The sequence below is a fragment of the Agelaius phoeniceus genome, chromosome Z (assembly GCF_051311805.1).
Source record: "Agelaius phoeniceus isolate bAgePho1 chromosome Z, bAgePho1.hap1, whole genome shotgun sequence".
Lineage (NCBI taxonomy): Eukaryota > Metazoa > Chordata > Aves > Passeriformes > Icteridae > Agelaius > Agelaius phoeniceus.
Genome location: NC_135303.1, coordinates 59,879,278 through 59,906,683, shown reverse-complemented (window position 1 = coordinate 59,906,683; position 27,406 = coordinate 59,879,278). Strand labels below are relative to the sequence as shown.

General features: G+C 36.4%; 1 protein-coding gene across 1 annotated transcript in view; it reads left to right on the top strand.

The window, feature by feature from the left end:
* Positions 1-26,620, top strand: part of LOC129132794 (long-chain fatty acid transport protein 6-like) — a 64,309-nt gene extending 37,689 nt beyond the window's left edge. Inside the window, exons 2-13 of the mRNA XM_077171039.1 lie at positions 1,058-1,173; positions 2,798-3,351; positions 9,277-9,762; positions 10,741-10,953; positions 11,731-11,889; positions 13,535-13,659; positions 16,904-17,098; positions 18,483-18,573; positions 20,849-21,047; positions 21,389-21,486; positions 23,308-23,438; positions 25,903-26,620. Of these exons, the coding sequence (XP_077027154.1) occupies positions 3,276-3,351; positions 9,277-9,762; positions 10,741-10,953; positions 11,731-11,889; positions 13,535-13,659; positions 16,904-17,098; positions 18,483-18,573; positions 20,849-21,047; positions 21,389-21,486; positions 23,308-23,438; positions 25,903-26,079 (1,950 nt within the window). The 5' untranslated portion in view covers positions 1,058-1,173; positions 2,798-3,275 and the 3' untranslated portion in view covers positions 26,080-26,620. The remainder of the gene's footprint in view (positions 1-1,057; positions 1,174-2,797; positions 3,352-9,276; positions 9,763-10,740; positions 10,954-11,730; positions 11,890-13,534; positions 13,660-16,903; positions 17,099-18,482; positions 18,574-20,848; positions 21,048-21,388; positions 21,487-23,307; positions 23,439-25,902) is intronic.
* The last annotated feature ends 786 nt before the right edge of the window (positions 26,621-27,406 follow it).

Sequence of the window (27,406 nt, the reverse complement as noted above, 5' to 3'; positions counted from 1 at the left end):
CCTGGAAACAGGAAAATGGTATCTGCTCCTCTTAGCTCACAGGGCCACCAAAGCCACCATGACTTCAAATTCTACCATCTGTGCATCCCCTTGTCTGAGCTGTTCTTCTTTCTTGCAGCCTAAAGTATTCCTTTGATTTTTGGTAAGAATGCATTACTTGATGTGATTTTTTTTACATGGTATACAGAGTACTTGGGGCAAGGGAAGAGTGATCATTGACATTACATACTTCTTTGTATTACATACTTCTTTGTATTACATACTTCTTTGTATTACATACTTCTTTTACTTCATTTGTTCACATTCTTTTCTTTTCTTTGGGGTCATGTTGCACATATAGCAAGTTATAAATATACAATAAAATTAGAGGATAGCTTTTGGTAATGTAATGCATCAAAAAGTCTTTTTTCTTGATGGCATGAGGCAACTTGTATTGAAAATCTCATGGAAACTAAGATTCTGAGAACATACAAGTACAAAGAGGCCTGTAATAGTAAATTCCCTGTACAGACTGTACTCACTTATAAATGGAACAGCTTTAACCTCTGAAAAGCAATCTGCTCCCCACCCCATCCTCTGTGAGCAAGGACAATGTCTATGTGATACGGTACGTAATCTTGCTTTTAACTATATAGATCATATTATGCTGTTGGTCTCTAGGCAGAGTTTAAAAGCCTTCTGGAACATTCTGAGTATATCTCAAAACCTCTATGAAAACTGAATAAACAAATCACAATAACATTTCAAAGTTCAAAGCAAGGAGCAGAGATTTTTTTATTTTGAAATAAAATTGATTCACCCATTTGCACACAAACTGTCATATCCACCTGTTTGGAAGCTGCTAAATGTGTATTCCCCCTTAGTGTCTGGAGAGAATTACCTGAGGTAAGGCAGAGGAAGAGAGACTCAGCCTTTGGTGGCCTCTTCACATTTCCACAATTGTCACTGCCTGGGTGTCCTGAGAAGCTGCAAGTGGATGTGAGCTTGATGAAGTTCTTGCGTGAGTGCCACCAGCAGCTGTCAGTCTCACAGACATTTTGCTGGCTTTGTCTTGTAGCTTTTCAGGGAGGCATGAGTTGCCAGATATGCCTGGAAATGTCTGCCCTGGCCATAGAGACCTGATGGGGCTTTGAAACACAGGGATGAGGCCTCGGTGGCAGGTATGAAACACAGGTAAGAAGCAGAGGGGTAGAGTTGGCAGTGGCACTACAGTAACCCCAGACACATGTTCTTGGGCCACAGTGCCTCTGAAGAGAGCACTGGGTGAGGATGGCCCATTGTGATGTTACCTAGTGCTGGATAGTGTTTTCTCCCAGGTAACTGATGTCACCAAGGGATGTACTGATGTTACCAGATGATAAATTCTCTACACCCAGTGAGCTAACACAATGCTTATTCTTCAAAATCCACTGGCCTGTGGAACTACACAATGCCCATTGTGTAAGAAGGAGAACTGGAAGTCCACCAGCCCCAGTGTTCTGCCAGTTTCACTTGGTGTCAGTCAGCACTGTGGTCACCCACCAGTAAGGATCACCAAAAAGACCCCTAGGACAGAAGAGAGCATGCATAAAGGGGAAAGAAAATGCGCTCATGATTTTGTGGAAATGATTATCATATTTATTTTTATTTTGGAAAAATCAATATGAATATGTATGTAAAATACAGTACATAAACAGAGACTTTCCCTAACTCAGCATGCATAGTATTTGGAGGAGATACCCCCTTGCACATCCAGCCAAGTAAAGAATGCCTGCTTCTTAATGAATACCGGTGTTGAGGAAGTGGGGGTTTTTACTGAATCTTTTGTAACATTGAGATGTTCCTGAGTGACAGACTGTGATGTTGGCTACTGACTTTCCCCAAGTAATGGATTGTGGCCTTACTGCTTTATCTGGCTACTGAGTCTCACTCAGTTGACTCATGCCTGGACTCCAGCTGAGTCAATTCTTGAGGGCTGGAGCATTGAGTGAGGCCTTTGGTGCCAGTGTTGTTTGAGGGGAGTTTTTTTATTGCTGGTCTTAGTGACCAGCTCCAGATCCATCAGAGGAACTTCCTAAGCCTTGACAGGTTCAGGCAGCTGAGGCACCCAGGAGTGCCAGGTATGATTTTGTTGTTCCCTCAAAGGGAAATGCTCCCCAGCTTCAGACCTGCATGTCTGCAACTGGTCCCAGGCAGAAGTTCCCAGACAGAGGTCTTCAGGGCCAGGCTGTGTTCCAGTGCTCATCACTCCAGGCCTTATCCTCACCACACCCTCTGCCATCCTGGGGTTTTGCTTTCTTACCAGCCTGCATTGCTTCGTGCAAACTTGCTATAGCTGATGCCTTGTGAAGGCTGACCCAGAGCAGAGATTAGACAGAGTTAAGGAATAAAGTAGGTATTTATTAAGAGGACAGATCCACCTTGTGCAGCACAACCCAAAATGGCCACAAAATGGACCACAGATCTCGGGGGCTCACACTTTTATAAGTCTTGGTTCATTAGCATATTGGAGCTAATTGTCCAATTACAGCTTTAGCCCATGAAGTCCCATCCTTCTTGTTTTCTCTCTTCAGTCCACCACTGTTCATGCTCTTGGGCCTGAGATCTGGATCAGCTGTGCTTGGGTCCTCAGCTAAAGATGCAATTGTTTTGCTACCTACTCTGTGAAGAGAGCTTACTATCCCCTAATATGAAGCCTACACTTACATAATAAAGCAGAACAGAATCTGAAAAATATAAAAGCTAAAACCTGAGGCATCACAGCAGCAACAAGATCCCTCCTACACATAGTCATAACTTCTCTCTGCATCCTCCCCAGGGCCATACTCTGCCAGGCCAGGAGCCCGAAACAGTTCAGCAAGGGGGAAGCACAAAATCCTGCCCCTGAGGACAGACCTCCCCAGGCCTGTCCATGTTCAGCTATCCAGCAGGACACCCAGCTTTGCAGCCAAAGCCCTGGAGATCGTGCCAGGCACCCAGCTGATCATAAGCCAGCAATGTGCCCTTGCCACTAATGGTGTTCTGGACTGCTTTAGGAGTTTTGCCAGCAGGACAAAGAAGCTGATCCTTTACCTGGAGCACTGCATTCAGTTCTGAGCTCCCCAGTACAAGAGAGCTGCACGTGCTGGACAGAGTCCAGCAAAGTGCCATGAAGATCATCAGGGGACTGAAGCATCTCTCCTTGGCTGAGCAAGCTGGGCTGGTTCAGCCTGGAGAATAGAAGGTTTGGAGAGGATCTGATCAACCTGCAAAAAGGCCTGAACCTAAAAGGTCCTAAAAAGGATGCTGCAAAGAAGATGGAGCCAGGCTCTTTCCAGCAGTGTCCTGTGACAGGAGAAAGAATATTGAAGAGCAGATTTGGCATGATTCTGGGTAAGTGGTTCTAGCTGTCTCTGCTGAACCAGAAAACAAGATGACATCCAGAGATCCCTCCAAGCTCAACCTTTGTGTGATTCTGTGAAAGAATTTATGTAAAGAATCTAGTCTAATAATTTCATTTTGGAGATATTAAACAGGAAAATAAGGAAGGTAGCACAATTCTGCTTTACTTACGTTTGTTAGTCATCTGCAGGACACATACTGGAATGTATGATACAAGTCCAGTTTCTGCTACTAGGTAAATGACTGAAATCTAGGACTGCTAGGAAAGACTCAAAGCCATTATGCTACAGAATAAATGCTTTCTTTCTCTTCTGCTGATTCTTCTTCAGTTGAAATTCTTCTGTCTTCTTAGCCTTACTTTTTACTTCCCAATTTTGTCCTTGTTTTCAAGTATAAAAACCATAACGTTTAAAATAATTTATTCACAAGGAAACAAAAACAGTAACAAAATCACAAACCACTATTTTTATTATTAGAAAGAAGCCAAATCTTCCCTCTGCTTGACCCTTCCTCCAAGCCATTTTCTTCATGTTCTTCAACAGATGAGTCATGTTTTCAGGCTATCTGCTCCATAGTAATCTTCTTCCCTTTACAGTGTCTTTAATCTTTTTCTCCAATCAGGATGATAGCCCAGTCTTTCCATAAAGTGCCAGGGTGCTGTATTACCAGCTCAAAATTATGTCCTCCAAATGCAGTAAACAAAATAAAATATGTATGTAGTATGTGAATTAAACAAAATCCATAACCTTAACTAATGCATTCTAATCTAATTAAATAATGTGATGCATTCTAATCTAATTAAATAATGTGAGCTACTATGCATTAAAAAAAAAAAAAAAAGAGAGAGAAAAGTAAAGGCCGATAGATTTTCTAATAACTGAATGCCATAATAATGCATCAGGAAATATTCATATATATATAAAAGATATGTCTAATAAAAAGTTTAAAATACGCAAACAGGAATCAAGCAATCCACATGTATTCAACAACCTTTTAAAAAGCTGTCTAGCTTGTACTTTTGAGTTTCAAAAATTAGGACGTTGGTGCACATGATTTAAACGGTCAGTCAATAGTGTGTGTATTTTCATTAATGTAACCCTATCTACTTCCTCAATCAAGTGCACTGCCAGTGCCACATAATATAGTGTCCTTTTTCAGTATTTACATTGTATAATAAGAATGTAAATAAATTTTTTGTATATTTGCATGACTAAACTTTAAAAATGTGTTAATCATAAAAGGCTTTTGTTCCTGTTGCATAGACTACATGACAATGTTGAAAATGTTACAGCCATGTTTTCTGTGTACTGTATATACTGTATTTAGGAGCATATGGAAACATCACTAAGTTGCTTCTATTGCACTGAAACAGTAATTTCAACAGAATATAAACCAGCAGTGCATCATTGACTTCTTAATCTTTTAACAATTAACTCTCAATACAGACAGCAAATACACTTTGTTCCAAAATACAGCGTCCGATTCCCTTTCACTCACATGCTTCAAGACAGCTGCAAAGCAAGGAGCTACAGAGCTGGGGACCTGTGATATCCAGGGGACAGAAAGGAGTCTTTGCCTGTATGTCTAGGCACGCAGTCACCAGTAACACTCTCTAGGTGTGGAGCTTCAAGAGAGCATCTGCTCTGACTAAACAAACGTTTTCAGACAACCCATGCAACCTTGCTGCAAGGGATACACAGGGGCAGAAATGATCTAATTGCATACAGGACATTAATCAGCATACACAGGAAAAAAGGTTGGTAAGCAAATGCTTTCCTTTATCATTCGGATACTGGAAAAAGAACTGGGTATAAAATTGGCTGAATTATAATATTGGCTTCTATTTAAAGGTAATTTCTTATTTTACATAAAACAATGTCCAGTGCATCATCAGAAGTCAATTTAGAGATATTGGTTTTTTTGCTTACATTAAAATTTTCTGAAGCTCTGCTTCAATCAGAGAAACATCTCAGTCTATTCCTGCTAATTATATGGTGATCTTCAAAATTCAGATTTTGCTGCCTATTGGTTAGATTACTTTTATCAAAGGTAGCATGTTGTTTCACTGAAACAAAGCTGATGGATTACTTGGAAGACAAAATTCTTACCATATTTCTTGGTAAATATTTGGGCTCTCTGTATTTAGAAACCTTCCCTGTTTGTCATTATTCATGTGGTGGCCAGAAAATAATGAAAAATAGTCCATTGTATATTTTGATACCACTGACTACTTCCTTTTGAATTTTATTTCATTTTCTAAAAAGATAGTTAAGAATACTTAACAAATACTTTAAAATATCAGTTCTCATTAAAAGGAGATGTTTTCAATCCTCGTGATTGCAGAGGAATAGCTGAAAAGAAAAAAAAGGACGAAGAAACCAGAGAGAGTAAGTAAACAAAACCCTGCTTTTCCCTGTTTTCTGACTCTATGGAACAAAAAAGCCATGACAAACCAAACCTAGTGAGTTTGGTGACCAATTTCAATTAATTAAATTGAAATCTTGTGCTTGCAAATTTCAAAGGATAGGTTGTGCGACAATTGCTCAAAACACTAAGTCTTTCAAAATACTATTTCCATCTTGCAAAGCTCATATGAAAGAAAGTCTTGTAAGCAGTTTCAAGGTCATTGTAGCATTCACTACAAGGGCAGTTACAGAAAGTCTTTGTTTCTCAGGTATTTCAGAGACATCTCAAGTGGCTGAGAGAGCTAGGACATGAAGGAATAGAGGCCAACACACAGGGCTGTTTACATTCCCCTGGGACTGGAGAACATGTCTGGATAGTCTTGCTGGACCTTTAAATGACTGAATGATTTTTGTGCTATTTCTCTCTCCAGTACATTCCTTGTCTCCCAGAGTTACCCTTCTTGTGCAAGCAAAGCTGCAGACATGTCATAGCCTGTGTCTCAGGTGGCAGCTCTGTTGTCCTGTTTTGCTTTAACAGAATAATGCCACATGAGAACCAGGCAAAGAGAAAGGGAGTTCCAACTGAGAAGAGCTGGCAGTCAGTTTCCATTGGATTAATACTTCTTTGGCATAGAATGCTCTCAACAGATAAACAGATTAAGACTAAGGACTGGAAATAACCAGACTGCACATTAATTAAAATCAGGCTAAAGGAATTGATCAAGTTATTTTAAGATAATTTTTCAAATGCACTTTCCAGGACTTCAGAGTAAATTTACCAAAGACAACATGAGAAAATATCTTAGAGCATCCAAGGCTGGATGGAGCTCTGAGCAACCTGGTCCAATGTGAGGTGGTCCATGGCAGGGAGGCTGAAATTAGGTCCCTTCCAACCCAAACCATCTATGATTCTGTAATTCTTTATGGACTAAGTTTATTTATGACCATGCTGAGATAAAGATCTCGATACACATGCAAAAAAACTCCACTTCATGGAAACTTGGTGAAAATAAGGCAAACAAGAGATAACACAATCAGATTTCATACTTTGACAGACAGCCTCTAAAAAACCCAAATGCACAAACAACCAAACCATGCCAGAACTTGACAGTAACTTAGTACCTGATATTGTGAGAAGGATACAAAAGGTTTGGTTAGACTGCAAATTAAGCATGCATTTAATTCCTCCTTGGAAATAACTGGTTTGCATTTACAGCAAAATCAGGACCTACTTATCACAGTGTGTGATTTTTTTTTCCAAAGTGTTTTGAATTTGCCTAAATTTGAGAAAACATTTCATTGTTCTGAGCAGCCCCTTCATTTGGAGTGTAATTTAATTTCCTGTGCATGTACTTTTGTGAATGCTTTGGAGAAACCTTTCAAACAATAATCAAAGGCAATCTTGGTGGTATTGCCAGAATACTGCAATCAAAAGCAAGCATCAGGCTTTTCATTCCAGGCATACAGCAGGTGACAACAGTATGATTTCTGCACTGCAGCTGGCTGTAGGACTGTAATCTCTCTTAGAGAGATGCATGCTCTTTCACAATAGTCACCTTTCCTAAAATTCATTCCTTTTCTATATATTCTATATTTTTCCCTTTCATTTTCTTTATTTTCCGCTCCATAAACATTATTTTGCGCAAACAATTCTAAAACAAGGGCATTTCCAATCGCATTCAAGTGTGAAAAGGGTGAACCAAAACTAATCCTGACACAGCTTTGAGGACTAAATTTTTTTTTCCCTGTAGCCTGCTTATTTTTCCCTCTATTTATTTTTACTTTGAGTTCTTACTTATACACCATGGCTATGTTGATAATACAAGTAATATAAGAATGCTAAAAGAAAGCTAGGGCTGAAACATAGTCTAACATCATCATCCCTTTTATTTATTTTCTCTTAAGATTATGTGTTTATTGGTTCAGTTTATGAAGTCTGCCAATTTGACTTTGCCTGTAGCTAAATTTACTGGTTGATTCATTTCAGTGAATCTTGCATGCTTGCATGTGGCAAAGAAAGCTGAGCAAAGGTTTCCAAGTCATAGACAAGCCATGACACTCAGGAGGTCTTCTGTTTGTGCCCTTGGCCATTAAACAATAACATTCTGAGAAAGGAAGAAAGGCAGTAAAGGAGCCATATGAGCTAAAACAGAGGGTCTTTTAATGGCACTTCTATTGTAAGAATAAACTTGCAGCTACTTCAATTGTTTCTTAACACAGAAAGATGAGACATTTGGCCAGAGAGGTAACACAGTGTAATCAAGAAGATTTCAAGGTAACTAAAAACGTCTCTTTACAAATTGAAGACTTCAGAAACTGATGGGTTTAGAATTTTTGTTTAGAACATTAAAACATTGTACCTCACATGCTTTAACTTCATTTGTATGTTTATGCACAATTAATGCCGTGATGCTTTAATTTCTAAGCTGCTCTTTTACCAATACATTTCATATGCTTTATGGTACATACAAGATCTTGCTTTCTGCAAGAATTCCCCTGAATTTTGCAAGTATATTCATTGAACATTGTTTAAAATGTAAACAAGCTTGAGGAATATAACAAAAGTACAGCTTGTCAGTAAGATATTTCTAAACTACAGAGTGGAGGTCATCCCATTTAGAAAAGCTTTTCAGATTTCTGAAGTGTTCCTGAATCCTAGATTGTCACATAAGACATTTCAAATATTTGTAGTAATCATGGCTGAAACTTTAAAAAGGAGACTGGTCAATGCTATCTATATTATGCTCTAAGGATCTTGTATGATCTTCAAAACTTCTCCCCTACGACTGTTTGAAAAGATGACAATTAATTTTTGCCTGAAATACCTTACAGAATTAATAATTGTTATGCTATAAAGGTTGTTTTCCAAACTTCAGTTTGTGTTTGTGCATGATTTCATTTGAGACTGCAGGATGCTATTGTAAATAATGTAAATAATATAAATATTGCAAAGTTATTATTCACCATTTATTGCAAATGCCAGAAAATCCTATGGTGAAAACTGGAAAGTTCAGTAGATGCAGAAGTTTCAGAGTATGGTGCCTGCAATTTGTGTATGTACAGTCTGTTGATTAGACTGTTCAAACTTTTGGTCTCAAATGGTCTCAATTTCTATCAGACCAGAAAATATAACTTAGGCAGCAAAGAACAACATTTGGTGAATCTTACAGGTATATGGTATATAACATATTATACATATGATAGCATGTGCCTGGCATGTTTGTTTTCACCTTTTTTTAGTATTTGCCATGGGACAGTAAAAAAATCTAGACATAGTTTTGATTACAAGTTTAAAATCCTGCACAGTCCTTTATTTACTCTTAAATCCCTTCTTTTTTGTGGGTCTTTTTATTCTAGTAAATCCTAATAACGTATTTTTAACAGTTCTCAAATTAACTGCTGGAATTGTAATTAGCTTGTTAACTTCCAGTCTATGTCATAAAACTCAGTGTAAATTATTATAATGTATGTATTTTATATGTCTGAGATCACTAAATCTATTATTGCCCAGCTCCAAGCATGTTATGCACGTGGATTTCAACAGTTGCTGGAGGAATAGTGGTGCTGTGTGTCTCTCTGAAGATCTTTCTCCCCTATTTCTGGGCAGACCTGATCTATTTCTTGAGATGGAAGAGGTCAAAGGCAACAGTAAAAAAGTGGGCAAAAAGTGGAATTCTCTCCATAACTGACCTTTTCAGGCAATCAGTGGAAAAAAATCCCCACAAGCCATTCCTTGTCTATGAAGGAACGGTGTACACTTACCAGGACGTGGACAGGAGGAGTAACAGGGTAGCACAGGCCTTCCTGCACCATGGGAATCTGAAAAAAGGTGACACCGTGGCCCTGCTGATGGGTAATGGACCTGACTTCATCCATGTCTGGTTCGGGCTAGCCAAGCTGGGCTTCATCGTGGCCTTTCTCAATGTCAATATCCGCTCAAGATCTCTCCTGCACTGCGTTAATACATGCGCAGCAAAAGCACTGGTCATAGGAGAAGGTAAGTTCTGTGTTGTGTTTCACTCACTGCTCACTTTCTACTGTTTCCTGCTTTTATCAAACATAGAAAATCAGAGCCCTTCAGAGCTGCAAGCTCTTTATATATACAAACACCTAAAAGAAGGGAAGAAAAGGAGGGAAAAGTTAAGGAAAGAGACAGTGTTGCCTAAAAAGGAGAGAAAAGAGATAAAGTCTACATTTCAAGCTTATAAACACAAAATAAGCCCATGCAATTAATTAGTAGAATTAAAAGCTTAAATCTGAAATTCTCCAAGGACAAGGTATCAGGAGCAATAATCATGCATCAGCAAGAAAACAGCCTTGGAAAATACTTTAGCACAATTTCATTTCCATTTTTATTTATTCATTTATGTGGCTAATATAAAACTTCACTGACTACAGGAAGACACAGATTCCCTTTGTAGCTGTGATTTCCTTCAGGTCAAAATACCTGCATAAAAATGTATGTTACTTTATAACTACTTTAAGTAGCGATCCCAAGGTAGCATTGCTTAAAGCAAAGCTTACAGCGTAAGGAGCTGAAATTTCATCTCTGTTTATGGCACATTATGCAATACTAGGCAATTTATTTATATTCTACTCCTGTTTTTTCCATCTTTTATACAGGTTGACAGTAGTACCATAATTCCATATGAATCTGTGAGGGTTTGCTATTTGGTATATGCACCAACTTTTGGAACAAATGTGATTAAATTAAATCCTATATACTGGCATCATCAACTAAGTTCATGGTGTTTGATCAATTGCAATTAAAGCCACATGAGAAATATAGGGAAATTGAACATCATGATGATTTTTTCACTGTCCAGTATGCAGGTTAGCCCTCCTATGGCTGTGGTAGGTTTATACAGTGGTATGATATATCATTTCAATGCTAGTAATCAGGTCTGCAGTTGTATTTATTTTAAAAATTACCATGGGTTTTTTGTTTGTTTGTTTGTTTGTTTTAACTTGACAGATTGTTTAGGATCAATAGAGAAAGAATTTATTTTGAATCTCTTGGAAAATAATGTTGCTGTCTGGCTGATGAGTGCCAGTTCTCCTCTCCAGCATGTTCACACCCTACTAGACAAACTAGACAAAGTGCCTGATAATCCTGTTCCATCTCATCTTAAAGCTGTCACTGACATAAGAAACACAGCTCTGCATATCTTCACATCAGGAAGTACAGGTGAGGATATGTACTAACAAAGTACAGCTGCACCTCTGAAAATAAGGGCAGTATAAATTAAGCAAAAAGACAGAACTTGAATTTCCAAATTAAGGCAGGGAGGATTGATTTATTTAGAAGCACAGTACACTTTAAAGTGTTTTTGAAATTACACAATAGTGTAATTTCAGTTACTGAACTTCTACATAGATATTCCATGGCTGAAATTAATTTCTTGAATGTAAAGCAAATAAAGTCAGTCTCTAAGAGTTGCTCAGAAAGGAAGAACAGTGGAACCTCTGCTTCTGATTCTGAAATAGGAGTTATTTTTAGAGTGGAAGAATGGGGAAATCCATCCACTAGTCAATCCAAACAACTTCACAGAAATTATTTCTATTGCAAGTAGAAGCTGAGTGACACAGTGGCTCTCCAGATGTTTTCCCATTCTCACTTTCTGGCAAGGGAAACCTGTATGTATATTTGACCTGCACACGCCTGTGAAGGTGTCAGACATCTTTGTCCCCCAGATGAAATAGACATGGCAGGGGGGTTGGCAATACATTTTACATTATCCCTTCCAACCCTAACTACTCTATAATTCTGTTTAAATAGAATTACAGGCAGAAAGAGTGTAGGAGCTGAGAGACTAAGGAGATATAATCATAGAACAGCAAAGCATAGGACAAAGACTCAGAAGACGAGAATTCTCCCTGTATACATTCCCATCATAATTCTACTTCAGCAAAATTATTAATGCATGCAGTACATTTGTAGTTATTTGCTCTTTCCCTTTGACAGGTTTCCCAAAAGCTGCTATCATCACTCACCGCAGAACTCTGGCTGCCTCCTTAGCATTGACTCAGTGTGGTGCAGTTTCTCAGGATATTATATATGTCACTCTTCCCCTGTACCACATCAGTGCTTCTCTTCTTGGCATCAGTGGATGCATTCAGTTAGGTAATATTTACCTTCTAGTGAAGTTCCATTAACTTGACAAGGCTATAACATGTTATTAGGTGAATAACTGCTTGGTAACTCAAATATTATGTTTACCAAAAGCCTTTTGTAATTTTATCATTTTTATCACCTCCCCCGTTTGCGGACAATATCTAAGGTATATGCATAGTTTTACAGACACTAATAATTGTATAAATCCAGCATAAAATGACTTGAAGTCTGTGTATTGTTAGCATCACTGCATATATTCTGTAAGTTTAACCTGAAATCATACTTCTACCCTATGCCAAAAGTCTGTAAAGGCATTCACACAGGCATCTGTGGTTGATTTTTAGTGTCAGAAGATACAAATGCATTGTGGAAGCCCAACCTTCAGAATAAGATTGACTAAATGTTTTGTGGAGTTTTTTCAGTCTCTTATTTGAGTAAGAACTACAGAGCTAGATTCATCATATTAAAGTGAAAAATAGGGAAAAGGACAAAATCTCCCCTTCTAAATTTGATAATGGGAGTTATTTGTAGAGAGCTAGCAACCAGATATTTCCCAGGTACATCCTCCTTTTCTGTCATTAGAGTCTTGCCTAGATGCTGGGTTTTGGCACACTAAGTATATAACTGGAATGCTTTAAAAGACATTTCACTGTTTTGTTTATTCAGGAACAAGGCAGACAGGCATGCTGGCTTACATAACTGCTGGCAAAACTGCTTCTGCCTAACAGAAACACAAAGGGGATGTGAAAATGAGTGTATGAAGAGGTTTGAGACTATGAATTTTCTTGGAACAGAAAATGTAGGGTAACGTCTTTCTTAGGTGTTTGGCTAGAGATCTGGGAGCCTGGGATTTGAATGACAAAGCTTTGAGGAGGGTGAGGCTGAAGAGCCCTGAAAGGTTTCAAAATAAAGGAGGAACTCTGAAAGGTTTCAAAATAAAGGCAAGATGGGAAAAGTGGAATAGAAGGGATTCAAAATTTGGAAGGCCCTGGGAAACCTCACACAGGACAAACAGGGCTTGGACAAAAAGGAATTTTTGAAAGGATAGAAATTTGTAAATTTTTGACTGACAACACTTAGGAAGGGATAGGGAAGCAGATATGAGAGGGTAGAATGAAGTGGCTTTTGGAATTGAAAGCTCTAAAAGAACATCAGGGTCATAGAAAAGAAAAGTTTTGATTCTCAGTTGTCAAGGAACAGAAAAAGGGGAATGAAATGGAAACAACAAAGACAGCCTGTTTCCTTTTCACCACTTGTCACACAAATAGAGAAGCTGTGAGCTACAATTTCCCCCATTCCAAGATCTTTTTTCAGAGTTAAACTAGTTCATGATCTTGACAGAAACAAAATGTTTAGGCTGTGACCTATTCCTAACAATGAGTGATCATTAAAAGATTTGCTTCTGTTGCTTCTGTTACTCTAAGTTTTTAGTTACTACTCAGAAAAAGAAACAAGGCTTAATTGTGCAGGTTTCATTTAACAGACGGATCCTGTTGGAAATAGCTTACAATTTATTTAATTAGCTGAATTTATCATTAACTGAATTAAGAGAATGACAAGCTTTTTCTCTTTTTTTTGGTTAAAATAGTGGTAGAAGACAAGGGGTTTATTTTAAAGTCTATTTTGAAATTTCTTACCTGTTTTCATCACATAGGAGCGACCTGTGTTTTGAAGAAGAAATTTTCTGCGAGACAATTTTGGAATGACTGTAGGAAATACAATGTTACCATATTTTTATATATAGGAGAACTCTGCCGCTATCTCTGCAATCAGCCCTGTGTAAGTTCCATTTGCAAATGCAGCTTTAAGATATAGCAAATCTGAAAGTCAGATAGATTCACTCATTTCTGAACAGCATAGTATTTTCAATGTTTGATAGCTTTTTACAGTGTTCCTTGTGTCTTGTATTCCTTGCTATTACCAATAGCAATCAAGTTTAGACCAGCAAATGCAGAGGTGACAAATAGGACACATAGCCCGACACTCACAGAAGTGCCTCTGCAAAGCCAGGCTTGTTGGCTTTTCATCTGAGTGACCAGAAGTCACAGGTCAGTCAGGAAATGGTGTAAGCTGTAAAAGCTTCAGCATTCACGATGACCAAAAAGAGTTCATACCAGATTGAATGATGTAACAATTTCAGTGCTCTGTTCCAAAGTAATTGTTTATCAAGAGTGACCTATTATGTTCAGTATTTAATGGATGATGGTTAATTTTTAACTTTGAAACTGATTAATGAGTTTTTATTAGTTTAAGTCTTTTTCTTAGAGGTCTTCCAAAGGCACACTCTCTTACATGCCTGTATATGTGATGATGGATGTATCTCTATGAAGCCAAAGTACTAACAGTGTGGTGCAAAATCTTGGTCCCCCCTGAGATAAGAGTCCTAAAGATCATGATCAGGTTTGCAACAAAGTAAAATGTCAAACAGTGACAAGTCTGAAAATGTTTACTAAGTTGCAACTCTCATTTCTCAATGATGGGTTAATTGGTTAATTTTTGGGAAAGCTTGGTTAATTTTTTAAATTTTATGCTTCGTAGTTAGGCTATTACTGAAGGGAGGTGACAAGAAGTACTCCTATATACCTCAGAAAGCCTCATGTCCAAGCACAAAGTTCAAATGATCTCCAATGGTATTGGTCAGAGATCAATGCAAGGACTAGGAACAAGAAAATATCTGAAAGAATTCTCCAGCTGGTTTGAACAGAATCTTATTATTGGGTGGTCTGAATGTAGGAGAGGGATCAAAGATAAAAAGTACTAAAGGGTACAAGAAGGATAGCTGTTGGCCAGAGCTCAAGCCTATACAAACAAGCCTGAAACAGAACTCAGGCCTGGCCAACAGCAACTACTGTATCAGTAGTCCATGGATCAGGGAAATGCAAAAGAATAATTAGCTAGGCCAAACCAGTTGTGTAAAGGTTTCTCCTGCAGGAAAAAGCCATGAGAACTATATTTTCTTGACTCAATAACAAAAATTTAACCGAGAAGAAACAGATACTTAACCGGCAACTGGTAAGAGGGAAAACCAGAGATGGCCTGGATGAGTTGGGGAAGGTGAGGTTGCTAACAGGAGTGGATGAGGTACATCAGGAGCTCTGTCAACATCACGTATCCTACTAGACTATGACCACATATAACATATAACCAGATGTTATATACATATATAGAATCTAACCTCTGCTGTACAGGTTCATCTACACTGAAAGAAACCCATGCAGGGTAATAGGTCTGGTATGGTTCAGGACTAGGACTGAACATGAGGGACCTGTTGGAGTGTGCTCTACATCATGCACAGGGTGTCTGTCCTTCCCTCCTTTCACTGAGCATGCCCAGGCCTCACAAACTGAGAAACAGCATGGATTTGGAAACTAGGAGGCACTTGGGGATTTCTTCATGTGGACAGAAACTCTGTGACTGAGTATGTCGAAGAATGTTTTTAAAGGGAACCAGGTAACTTTTAAATAAAGACATTTAAAATTCAAGGTAGTTCAGGGAAATGTTGCAGATCACACCTGTTGAACCAGACGTGAACCAAGGTAAGAATAACAGTTTCTTCTATTGCTTGTAATCTCTCAAATTCTTGAGTTTTACTTCAAGTCTTACAGTATCACAAAATACACTGGGGAAAAAATCAAAACCCATAGTTTCATCCTGAAGACAAAGTGTTGAAGAAGGGACAACATTATGCATGAAGGAAGTCTCCCAGTCAGCGTCCCAGCTGGTTTAAAATTGAGTGGGATTACATACATGTGACCAAAAACATTTATTCCTTCAGAGTTATCATTAAAATTGCAAAAGAAAACACATCTGATTAGGCAGAAGCAGGGAATATCAAACTCCAGTTTCATTGCTGTGTTTAACAGTGAGGTTTGCTTTACAGTTGATCCTGTTGTGGCAAATAATTTATCTGCCATAAAACACAGTTCTGGATCAAATGATGTTGTCTGCATAGTTCACAAAACAATTTTATGTTTTATTCACATTTATGTGAATGTTTTTGAAAGTCAAAAGTTTGGGACTCTGCTAAAACATTTCAGTGCAATTACAAGGCAAAGTTCCATCTTTAAATCACCCTAATATTATTTAGAAATCAAACATAATTTTACAGTTTTAAAGATTGGAATAGCATTGCAACAAAACCAAACCAACCATTTATTTGATTTGAAGAAACCATTCCTGTTGACCTGAAATAAGTTTATTTTCTGCTGACATTTAGCCATAACAGTAACTTAATTACTCAATCCCAACTACACCTCCAAAAAAGTGAGGGCTTCTGAGAGTCTTGACTGCAGTCCTATAGGCAGGGGGCTGAGCAGTCTGCTCCTATGCCAAAAGCACTTATGCAAGTAAACTTTTGAATAGTTTACCACAATAATCGCATCATTAATATGTAACAATAATACATTAGCAACTACATTTTGACTGCAGATTTTATTATAATCTTTTGATGAATCTGGATTTAAGATTAAAAATGAACCTAATAATATGAGTTATTATAGCTTTGAGTTATTCTGCTGCTTTTTCAGGTTCCTTTAAGGAACACGGCAGATGTGCAAAATTTTCTACAAAAGTATAATTACAAAAAGAATCAACTTTTGTGTATCACAAGTGTTTTCTAAGGCACAATTTTGTTGATACAGGAAAACTTCTCTTTTTGGTGGGAAAGGAACTTCTATTCTATGGGAAATGGCACTTCCTTAAAATCCATTTATTTACAGCTAAAATCTTTTAAACTTTTTAATATACATCCTCTTTATAGAGTTCATAAATAAAAATTCAAAGAATTACAGAAATAAAGTTTTCACCCTGCAAAAACCCCTCAACCTCAGACCAAGATTTCTTATGCTTTTCTGTTTTATTTTAAAAAATCAACAACAGCAAAAAACCCATTCTGTGAAGTATTTTAGTCAAGGTGGCAGTTCACAAATGAAAATTGTTCTGTTAGAAAGTATTAGATCTATTTTAGGTATTTAGATCCACTTTTCCCAGCTACAGGATGTTTCTTTTTGTTTCACTTTCACAGAAAGAAGAGGACAGAGTTCATGAAGTGCGCATTGCCCTTGGAAATGGTATTAGACCTTCTGTATGGAAAGAGTTTCTGATGAGGTTTGGCCCAGTTAAAATATTTGAATTCTATGGGTCCACAGAAGGAAGTCTTGGTTTCCTGAACTATACTAATAAAATAGGAGCTGTGGGCCGTGCTGGCATCTTCTCAAAGGTAAGGATTATCAAATCAACCAACCAATCAACCAATTAACCATACAATAATTTTTTAAAAAATTAAAAGGCATGGGAAAGGCAGAAATCATAAAGAACAGGAAGGAAGAAAATGCTTCCTTCTTTCCAGATACAATAATAATAATAATTGGTTCATGAAAACAGAAGTCTCATTCTTAGCCACTTCCTTGACTCTATTCTCTATACATATATTTTGAAGCCACAGTCAATATACACAATGAGTACATAGAAACTCGTGCACCCAACTTTTCCCCTAAAATAGATTTTAAAAACCCCAAACTGTCTGTATAGAAGTGACTACCCAAAGGACTGGGTAATGACAATTCTTATTAAAGTTTACTAATCATCCTGAAAACCCACATATAATAAATGATGAGGCCAGAAACTAGTTTTGATTTGACTTTTTGTATGAATCAGGAGATAGATATTCCAAAGCAAACTTATACCAATTTGTTCTTTGGCTGCATCTTCATTCATTAAAACTAGCATCACATTTTCTCTGAAATAAGATTAGCAAAACAAAAAAATACCAAAATTCTCAGCAAATAGAGGAGAAAAATGTTAATATCTAAGCTATATCTAAGCTATATGCAACCACTGTTTAAACTCTCTGTGTTTCTACCATAAAAACACCTTGACAGTCTCAAATGCTTTTCCAATTTGTACAGTTTCTGTGAATCATGAACATTATACTACAATGAAATACTATTTAAACAATACTAAAGATTCAGATCAGTTAAGATCAAGACCAGATTAATGACTTCCAAATTATTTCTGCTTTATATCTGAGATGTCAAAAATGCCTTGGCATGATGATGATAACAACTCTGCAAGACTTTCAATCTTCTAGCAATCTTAACCATGTGGATGGAGAATTGAGGCAGGAAAGACTAATCAGGTCATTAAGTTGAAAGTTTCCATTTGCATCTGTCTGGTGTAATTTTTGAGATGTCTGTAAATTTATTTTGGATTTTTTTTTTGTCAGAGAATCATCTTGATTTGCATTCTGGCAATATAGAAATGGATGGCAGTTTTAAAGCAAAACTGACAATTTGATCAAATGCACTTTATCCTTCATATAAATTATTTGAATCTGACCCTACTCTTAGACAAGGGCTTCTTTTTATCAGTAAAGGAGATGAACACTCATCTGTATACGTATACTTAGTATTGCTTATCATGATATAAACACTTTCTGACAATTGCCTCTTAGAATACTGTCAGTTTATTTCAGGCTGTCTCAAGTCTTCAAAAGTCAATAGGGAGTATTCATTAATTCAAAGCAATTTTTATCAAATCTAGAAAATTAGCAGGAAAGAGATGATTTTAAGTATGCATGTGTGCTTTTTTTTTTTTTTTTTTAGTTTCTACATTCTTTTGAGTTGTTGAAATATGATGTCTGGAAACAAGAACTTATAAAAGATGAAAATGGAAGGTGTAAGAAAGCACCCATAGGTAAGGAAAAATATTAGTTATCTATTAACTAGCAGATAACTCAATTTAGAGGATGCTATTTCTGTAAGCAACAGATTTTTGACATACACCTAGAACTTGAAAATAGAAAATATAGGAAAATAGGTCCAAACAGAGATCTGTTGCTAATATATGCAATAATATATCCAAATATTTATAAGTTAACCCAAAATAAAAAATTGCAATCATATAAGAACATTAGTAATATTTGGGACCCATAATATTTTTATTCTCACTTGAGAAGAACTTGTTCCTATTCCTGGAAAAATCAGATTTTTTAGTGCTTTTTTTTTTTTTAATGAAAAAAAAATAAGGTACAGTAATTCCCAGCTATGTTGTGCTCTGAGGCCAGATGTTTAAAGATGCTTTCTAAGTTTCAGATTTAAAATTCTGATGAAGAGCAGAAGAATTTCAAATTGTGGATCATATTTTTATGATTAGTGACAAAACCAGATTCATCATTTTAGTACCTAGAGTTGCACAGACTTTCCAAAATCCTACTTAAAATGGAATACTCCACCTCAAAGAGTTGAAGCTCCCAGATTGAAAATAAGGTAGCCTCCTAGCTGAGAATATCCTTGAGAAAAATCCTCAAAACTGAGTCTCACCAAAGACAGCACTGCATTTATCGAAGCCACATCAAATATTCATGTGCCTGTGTACACATGCATTAATCCATCTGTGTCAAAGTTATCAGTTCTGGGGAAAAGGTCTTTAACACCACTAGTTTGAGTATGTAGATTTAATTATCGTAGAGATAAAAATCCTGAAGGTAGAAGAGAGGCTTGTACAGATGACCTAAATGATAGCAGGTTATGATAATATCAGATCTCAATGACACACAGTAGTACTGGTCATCAAATCAATTATTATTGCTTATATTTGATAATATAACATATTATATTATATTATATTATATTATATTATAATTTTATAGTAGTAGTACAGGAAAAAAGAAGTAGCAATCTTCTATTTTTTCTGATAAAATATTATTTGCTGACAATATCCAAATCAAGAAAAAGATTTTTTTTTCTTGAAAGAAGCTTGCTTCCTCACTACACTCACATTAGAAACTGCACAAAAAATTATTACATTCTCAGTGAAATTAATAAAATTCCCAATTTCATGACACAACTAGAAAAATTTTGCAGGTTATTACACATATTTTTTAGGTAACTCTGGAGCTGTCACTGGATGTAATGTGAGATAGTAATGACAGTAAATTCACAAAATGGACTGGAGGATCCTTCTGTAAAAATGACTTGGGGTTAGAGCAACTCCGTTTTGTTTGGTTGTTCTTTTGTTATAAATTATGCATTGTATTTGCAGCAATGCCAGCTCCTCTTCTGACAGGTAGTATGAGCTTTCATTCCATTTTCCATATTGAGTGTTCAAAAAAATGAAGAGGATTAAATTTAGGATGCAGAAATTCAGCTATGAAGAAAATTATTTGTTGGAAAACATCTCCTTACATCTTCTGAAGGAGTAAAATAAAAGTTTTTTGAAGATGGAATTATCTTTTAACATCAGGAGCACATTGAGAACAAAGCCACTAGTTATCACAGATAAGGAATAATAAAAGAAACATGTTTAAAGGGCATTCTGAATCAATTCCAGTGCAGTCAATGGAAGTTTTGTCCTTGTTATAAATTGGACTTAGGCAGCAACAAGGAGTGATGCCCAGTAGGGATACACTTCAAACCCCAGAGACCCCTTGATGATCAGGGGCTCACATTGTGGATTACAACTTGTTTTGTCACACCAGCACACCAGTGCTAAGGCAGTAGCACCCCTATCCTCTGGAACTCCTCAAAGCCCTCAGAAATCTTAGGTACTATATATTTTGCCTCTACACATATTGTTTGACTACCATCACCCTTTTCTAACTACATAAAAGATAAACAAAGATAAATCATCTTTTCAATGGGTAAATGCTTTTACCAGGTAAGTGATGTACAACACACTCCAAAGATCTCTTCCCTGTGGTCCAGATTTTTGGAAGAGAAGGAAGCAAACTTATGTTCCCTTTTCCACTCACCCATTTCTTCTGTTCAGGGAAGAACTAAGGTAATGTCGCAATAAGACACATAAAACCAATGTGGCTTTCCAAAGGATTTTTAATATGATAATTTATGCTCTTAATAGCTCACTTTATATATGTTTCTATATACCTCTCTCTCTCTCTCTCTCTCTCTCTCTATATATATATATATATATATATATGTCTATATATGTTTCCCCTTTTCATGGCCTGCAGGTAAACCTGGTCTTTTAGTTTTTCAAGTTACTGAGGACGGCCCATTTTCTGGATATGTTGGAAATAAAGAAGCCTCAGAGAAGAAACTCCTGCGTAACGTGTTTGTGGATGGAGATGTGTATCTTGACACAGGGGACCTCCTAGCGATGGATGAGGATGGGTTCCTCTACTTCACTGACCGGGTGGGAGACACTTTCAGGTATAGCACAAAGTTAGGAGTAAATCCATGGAGCTTGGAAGAAATCACACATATGCAGGCCTGGATGACACAGGTCAGACTCAAACATGATGAATGTCAACTTTGTTTAAACAAAATCACTAAGGATAGGAATCAAGTCCACCAAAGTGCACTCCAACATATTGGAATTTTTTAAATTTGGCACTTCTTGTATCACTGGGCTTTCAAATAAGATAGCACTAAACCAGAAAATGATTCTTCAGTTAAGAATGTAGCCCACATTAAAAGTAGTCCTCTGTCACATATAGGATAAAACATGTATAAGCTAACATCTGTATTAATATAAGAAATATTTTCAACAGGTGGAAAGGAGAAAATGTTGCCACTTTAGAAGTTGCAGAGATCATTGGTATGATGGATTTTGTCCAAGAAGTTAACGTTTATGGTGTAAGCGTAAAAAGTAAGACATTCCCTATAGTTTAAGAACATAAAATGAAGAGAGTAATTTCTTACTGTAACTTTTCTGTTCTTGCAACTGCATGCACAAGTACATGTAAGGATATAAGTAGTTTCAGCTTGGCAATTCAGGCTTTTCTACAGCTTTTGAAATTTCAGTTACAGTAAAATGCTGCATTTAATAAACATGACATGCTGAAATTTTGTAATGAATGGAAGAAAAATTTGGATAAATTAAAAATTGTAACAGAAGTGAGAAATATGAAGTGAGAAATACAAAGTTATGAACTATGCAAGACTTCTCTTAGGCTACAGGCTTTCACCTGAAAAATGATAAGATACAGTATATTAAAAGATAATGTCTGAAACCAGTATCTTATGAGTACTGTCCAAGAACACATATTCTTTTTGAAATTGGAATGTTCTCAATTATATATGATGCTTCATAAAAATATAAAATATCACGCTGAAAAGCTGTAGGAAACCAAATTACAAAATATAAAAATTTCTCAGAAGATGCAGCCATTGAAAAAACGGGTTGAGGAAGACAAACTTTTTGTGGTGCTGAGTAACTGTTCATTATTTCCTTTGGAGGCAAATAAAGTCTAGTATTAAAAGAAACTAGTCACATGAAGAAGGAGCTGTCAAGAGACAGCACTCAGAGATGGGAAACACAATGGGTTCAAGGAAAGAGGACACATAAAAATAAAATTAAAAGGCCATCATCTGAATGGTTGATCAGCAGATGGCAGTCATGCAGCGCATGCAAATAAAACTGTAGTCTAATGTTCAAAGCATCTCTCATTATCATCTACAGTTGGAGCTGATGGGGGCTCCTCAAAAGGGTTATTGCTACCTCAGGCAGTAAATTGCACATAAAAAAATGCCTCAAGATTCACATCAATTTTTGGTTGTAGTGTCAATAACATCTAGACAGCGTGGTATTTCATATTTCTGTATTGACTTGAGTCTCAAATATTGCCATAACAAACTTCACAGCATATCACCAGTTCAGTAACAGCAGATTCATTTTCAGGAAAAGGAATACCCATATTTTTTCTTTCCAGTGCCTTTAGGTAGACCTCAAGGCTGCTCATTTTTCTGAACAGATTTAACTGTGGCAGTTGATTTCTTCCAACTCAGATATTTTCTCCACTTAATTTTTTTTCTTGTGTTTCAATAAATAGATTGCAGGAACTATGTCTGGTGCATATTTTTGAAAAGGGTTTTGTTTCAGTTTGCATGTCAAACATAATTGGATGCCTGTAATTTACTAGGAATCACCTTTTTTGTGACAAATTTTTCTGTGGGACGGGGTACAAAGCACTCAGCACTGCCTTTACAGTGTACAATAGGCATTTAACTTTATATAGAACAAGTACAGTCTTATACATGTTTAGATCCATGTATTGCATTAGTCTTTGTGTGGGTGCATTTAGGTTCTCTTTTTAATTAATGCTCCCTCTGATTTGATTAGGTCATTATATTACCAGTGTTCAGGTAGGAATAAAACCTAGCAGGCAGTTCCAGCTACAGAGAATTCCCAATAAAAAGACATCAGTGACTTTTTTTAATTGAATGAACCCACTGAAAGTAACTTTTAAAGTTCTCAAATACCATGTATAAATAAAATAAGTAAAGTAATAAAATATCATAAGCCTTATAAATAAAATATCATGTACTTTATACTCAGTGATGTCTGAGAAAACAGGATGGATATTTCACAATATCAATTTATTTGTTCTAAATATTATTGAATACCCCCAAATGTTACAAAACATTCACATATGCTCTTACTTGTCATACTATTTTTCTATTTTTTTAGATTATGAAGGAAGAACAGGGATGGCAGCTATTGTGCTTAAACGATACCACAACTTTAATGGAGAAAGACTTTATAAGCATGTTGAGGACTTCCTTCCAAGTTATGCCCAACCACGCTTTGTGAGAATCATGGTAAGACAAAGAAATACGTTTCTTATTTTATGTAAGATGCTGTGTTCTTTGTACAAGCATGACACTGAGGGTGATGCAGATGTATCTTAGCTTTACAATGACTCTCAAACTGAGTCACAAATTTTTAAAAGTACACATAAAAGTCCAGTGTTCAAGGAAAACTACAGCTTGCATAACTTTATAAAGACAACATGGCCCCCCATCCAGATGTGAGAGAATAAGGTGTCTGCCACTTGTATTTATCTTCTGTCTGACTTGACAATTGGTCACTTCAACCATGGAATGCAGAATGCATTTTACAAACAGTTTAAATAATTGAAAACAAAAGGAAATAGTACCCTAAATTACTGTTCCTATGATGGTTATTATGATGAATTTTAGCAAATATATGATGAATTAAACTTCTATTTTGTTTTATGGAACCATCCATACCTAAGAATCCTAGATGGGATTAGTAACTTTGCTGTTGGATTTTGCTTCAAAGTTCTTTAACCAGTGTTTTCTTCTTGTCAATAGAAGACTAAGCAAACATATGTGTAGCCTTACTCATAAGAGTTCTTCGTATAACAGGGGGACATGATCAATTTCAAACATTTTCCTGATGTGGCTGTCCTTGAAGTGATTATTATCCACTGTTAATGACAAGACACCAAAGAAATACTGGGTTATTTACAACAGACAGTAAAAGTTTTATGGAGATTTCCTAATGTGAGAATTAAAATGCACTCGCATGTTTTAAAGAACAAAGGCAGAACTGGGATACAATTCTTTTTTTAATGTCCACTTTAAAAGTACAAGGATTGTACCGTTTGTGAGCACCCCACAGGCTGATCTGCAACCAGGCAGGAGAGCATGAACTCCAGAGGGTAGGAAAAGGCTCCACATTACATCATCCCAAAGTTTGTAGCTCACAGTTTTCTACTGTTTGGGGATGCTGAGAGGCAGTTTTACTTTTCCCTAAATACTGATAAATAGTCAAAAAGGTTCAAATTGAAGAATTTAGAGATTGAGAAAACCTTTTTTTTTCACTAACAGGTTACTGTACTAAGTAAATGTACCTTCACATGCAGTAAGCATAGGTTATACTACCTGTGGGGCTCCAGGAGACAGCTGGTGTCTTCTGGGAAAAGCTTTTGGAACAGATCTGTCTTTACAGTTCCACTAGATTGAGCAAATCTATACAGTGCTCTAAGGTTTATATGTGTGGAACCAATTAAGCCTGTTTGCATTTATTTGTTCTCTGACTAAATTGTTTTTACGTAGCTGAGGAGGAGCCAAAGTAAACAAAGTTTCTAGCAGTACTAATTAACTAATATTTACACATGTGCAAATTTTTATAAAAGAAAACAACTTCAATTAAAAAAAAAAAAGTCAAAATGAGAAAAAATTGTTGTTGCTTTATAAAATGTCTTAGGGGAGTATAGCAGCATAGTTCAGTATATGCTGAACTCACAATTTTCTGTTTGGAAGAAAATTTATTCCCTTCTCTAGGTCCTGAGAAAGAGGTCACCCTGATCAACAGTGACAAACAAATACTACTTGAAATTCTCATGCAATATTGGATTAAAACCAAAATCATTCTTGAAAAATTTTCAGTAGTCCTTATGTAGTTTTTTTCTAATATAACTTACGATTATGGTTGACTGTTTTTGTGGAAATAAGACAGACTGATTTTCTGTTCTCAGTATCTTCCACTAGATTCTAAAAGAATAGCAGAGGCCCGGGGACAAGGATGCAAAAAACCAGGGGACTCCAGGGCTCTGTTATGTTTTCCACCTGATTTTTTTTAACTTCCTTCCAACGAGAAGTAAAAAGTGGATCTTTTCAGCATGGGAACTAAAATGAAATGTTCACTGTATTGAAAACACATGCAAGTAATAACAATGCTTGAGAACAGTCTGTTTTAAACTTTTCTCTAAATGTAAACAACATTTGAAAGGCAATTTATTTATATACCACTTCTGCTCAAATACACCAACCATTGTGTTCAGAACAACTTGTTCATGAATTTGCATTTTAATAATTGCTGTATAGAAACTCCTTATACAGGCAAATAAGACAAGAAGGCATTTAACATTGTTGGGTTTAATGTTTTAAATTTAGCAGTAGGAAATCAGAAGAGAGCCAATACCACAAAATCAGTCAGCTCTTTGCAGAGCGAAACAAATGTTCCATACTCTACTGATTTTGTGGTGGACTGCCCTAAGGAAAGATAAAAGAAAATTGCATATATTGAAACAGAAACTTGCTATCATGTGTGTTGCTTTAGTAAGAAAATTAATAAGAAAAATATTCATTTAGATTTAGATTTAGATTTCACTGCACTTGTGAATCTGATAATTGTTTAACTGAAGAAATTGTATAGTAAATTGTATGATATATTTAATTCAGTAAGTACATCATAATTTCACTCATATAGACTGAAATGGAATATTGCACCTTACTTGAACTATTTCTTTCATAGGATGTTATGCAAGTTACTGCAACTTTCAAGCATAAGAAAACGCATCTGGCAAATGAAGGATTTAATCCAGAAATTATATCTGAACCTCTGTATTTCATGTATGAACCTGCACATTCTTATATTCCTTTGACAAGAGAGAAATACCAGAAGGTGGTTTCTGGTGAAATACGTTTATAAAGCATAGACATAAAATTACTCTATAATACAGAAAATTTCAGATATACTCGTGAAACCATTTCAGGAGGAGCCACTATGCAGTATTTGTTTTAAAAACACAAGATATTCAAGTCAATCTTATGGTATTAAAATCTGTCACTTCCAAAGATACAGACACAATAGTTATGTGCATTGTGTAGGCTGCACTGCATCTGCTCATATTATTTCCTCACGCATGGGCTTACATATGCAAATTTTTATTTTACATTTCTCACTGATTCAACTTATTTTTGTCTGAGCCACCACTAACCTAGCTGAATATTTTACACACATACATTTTATTCTGACTCTGCTTTTAAAAATAATAAATAATTAGATCAATAATGTCCTAGGCATTAATAAAGTGAGCCATCAGAAACATAAGCAAAATACTGCACAAACACTGCATGTAGACCTCAGTTAAATGTTTGACAATTATACAATGTAATATTTAATTGCAGTATTTTGTGTGATGCTCAACTTCAGGCTTTTATGAAAAATAAACATTCAGTGGTGAAATATACTTGTAGTATTTAGTGTACATTATTTTCCACAATTTACACCAGAACACAGATTATTTGCAAAAATTCACGTTGAGATTATTCATACTGAAAGAAGATAATGTACCATTATCTCTTCTTTAACTTACCAGCTGTCATATTCCTGAAGCTGAATTCTCATGAAAATGGGACAAAATTTACTATAGCTTCTAGGTTTTACTGGAAGTGAACATCTAGAAACTCTTATAAGGAGCTAAAAAGTTTCAAAGGCAGAATCAAATCAGAGAATGTAACATTAGCATACCTGCTGGATGTACTTTCCTTGAGTATACATATCTGGTTTCATTTAAACATCAAACAAGTCTTCACTTATGTGAGGGAAAACCCCCCTCCTGTACAATTCCCTGAACTCATATGACCTTTTGCCTGGATTAATAAAATACCTGTACGATAAAGCTAATGCTCATCCCAGTTAGAGCCTTGCAGACTTGCATGATTTCCCCAAGCATAAGACTTATTTTTTCTTAGTTTTCAGTATGTGCTATTACTACCACTGCTAACTCTGCTACTTCTGCCATAATGCAGTGACGCATGGTAACTGACCCAAACACCTTTGGTGCCTTGTAGAGCACAGGACACAAGCAGCCCCACACCAAAAGAGCCCATCAAAGTAAGGAACAATTTAACTAACAAAGGAACTCTGTTATGATCACAAAGGTCCAAACCCCTTGGTGATACCATGTATCTCTCAAGATCCTCTGCCATTCCACATCACAGAAGTGCCTGTGACAGAAGCAGATGCGGCTTGA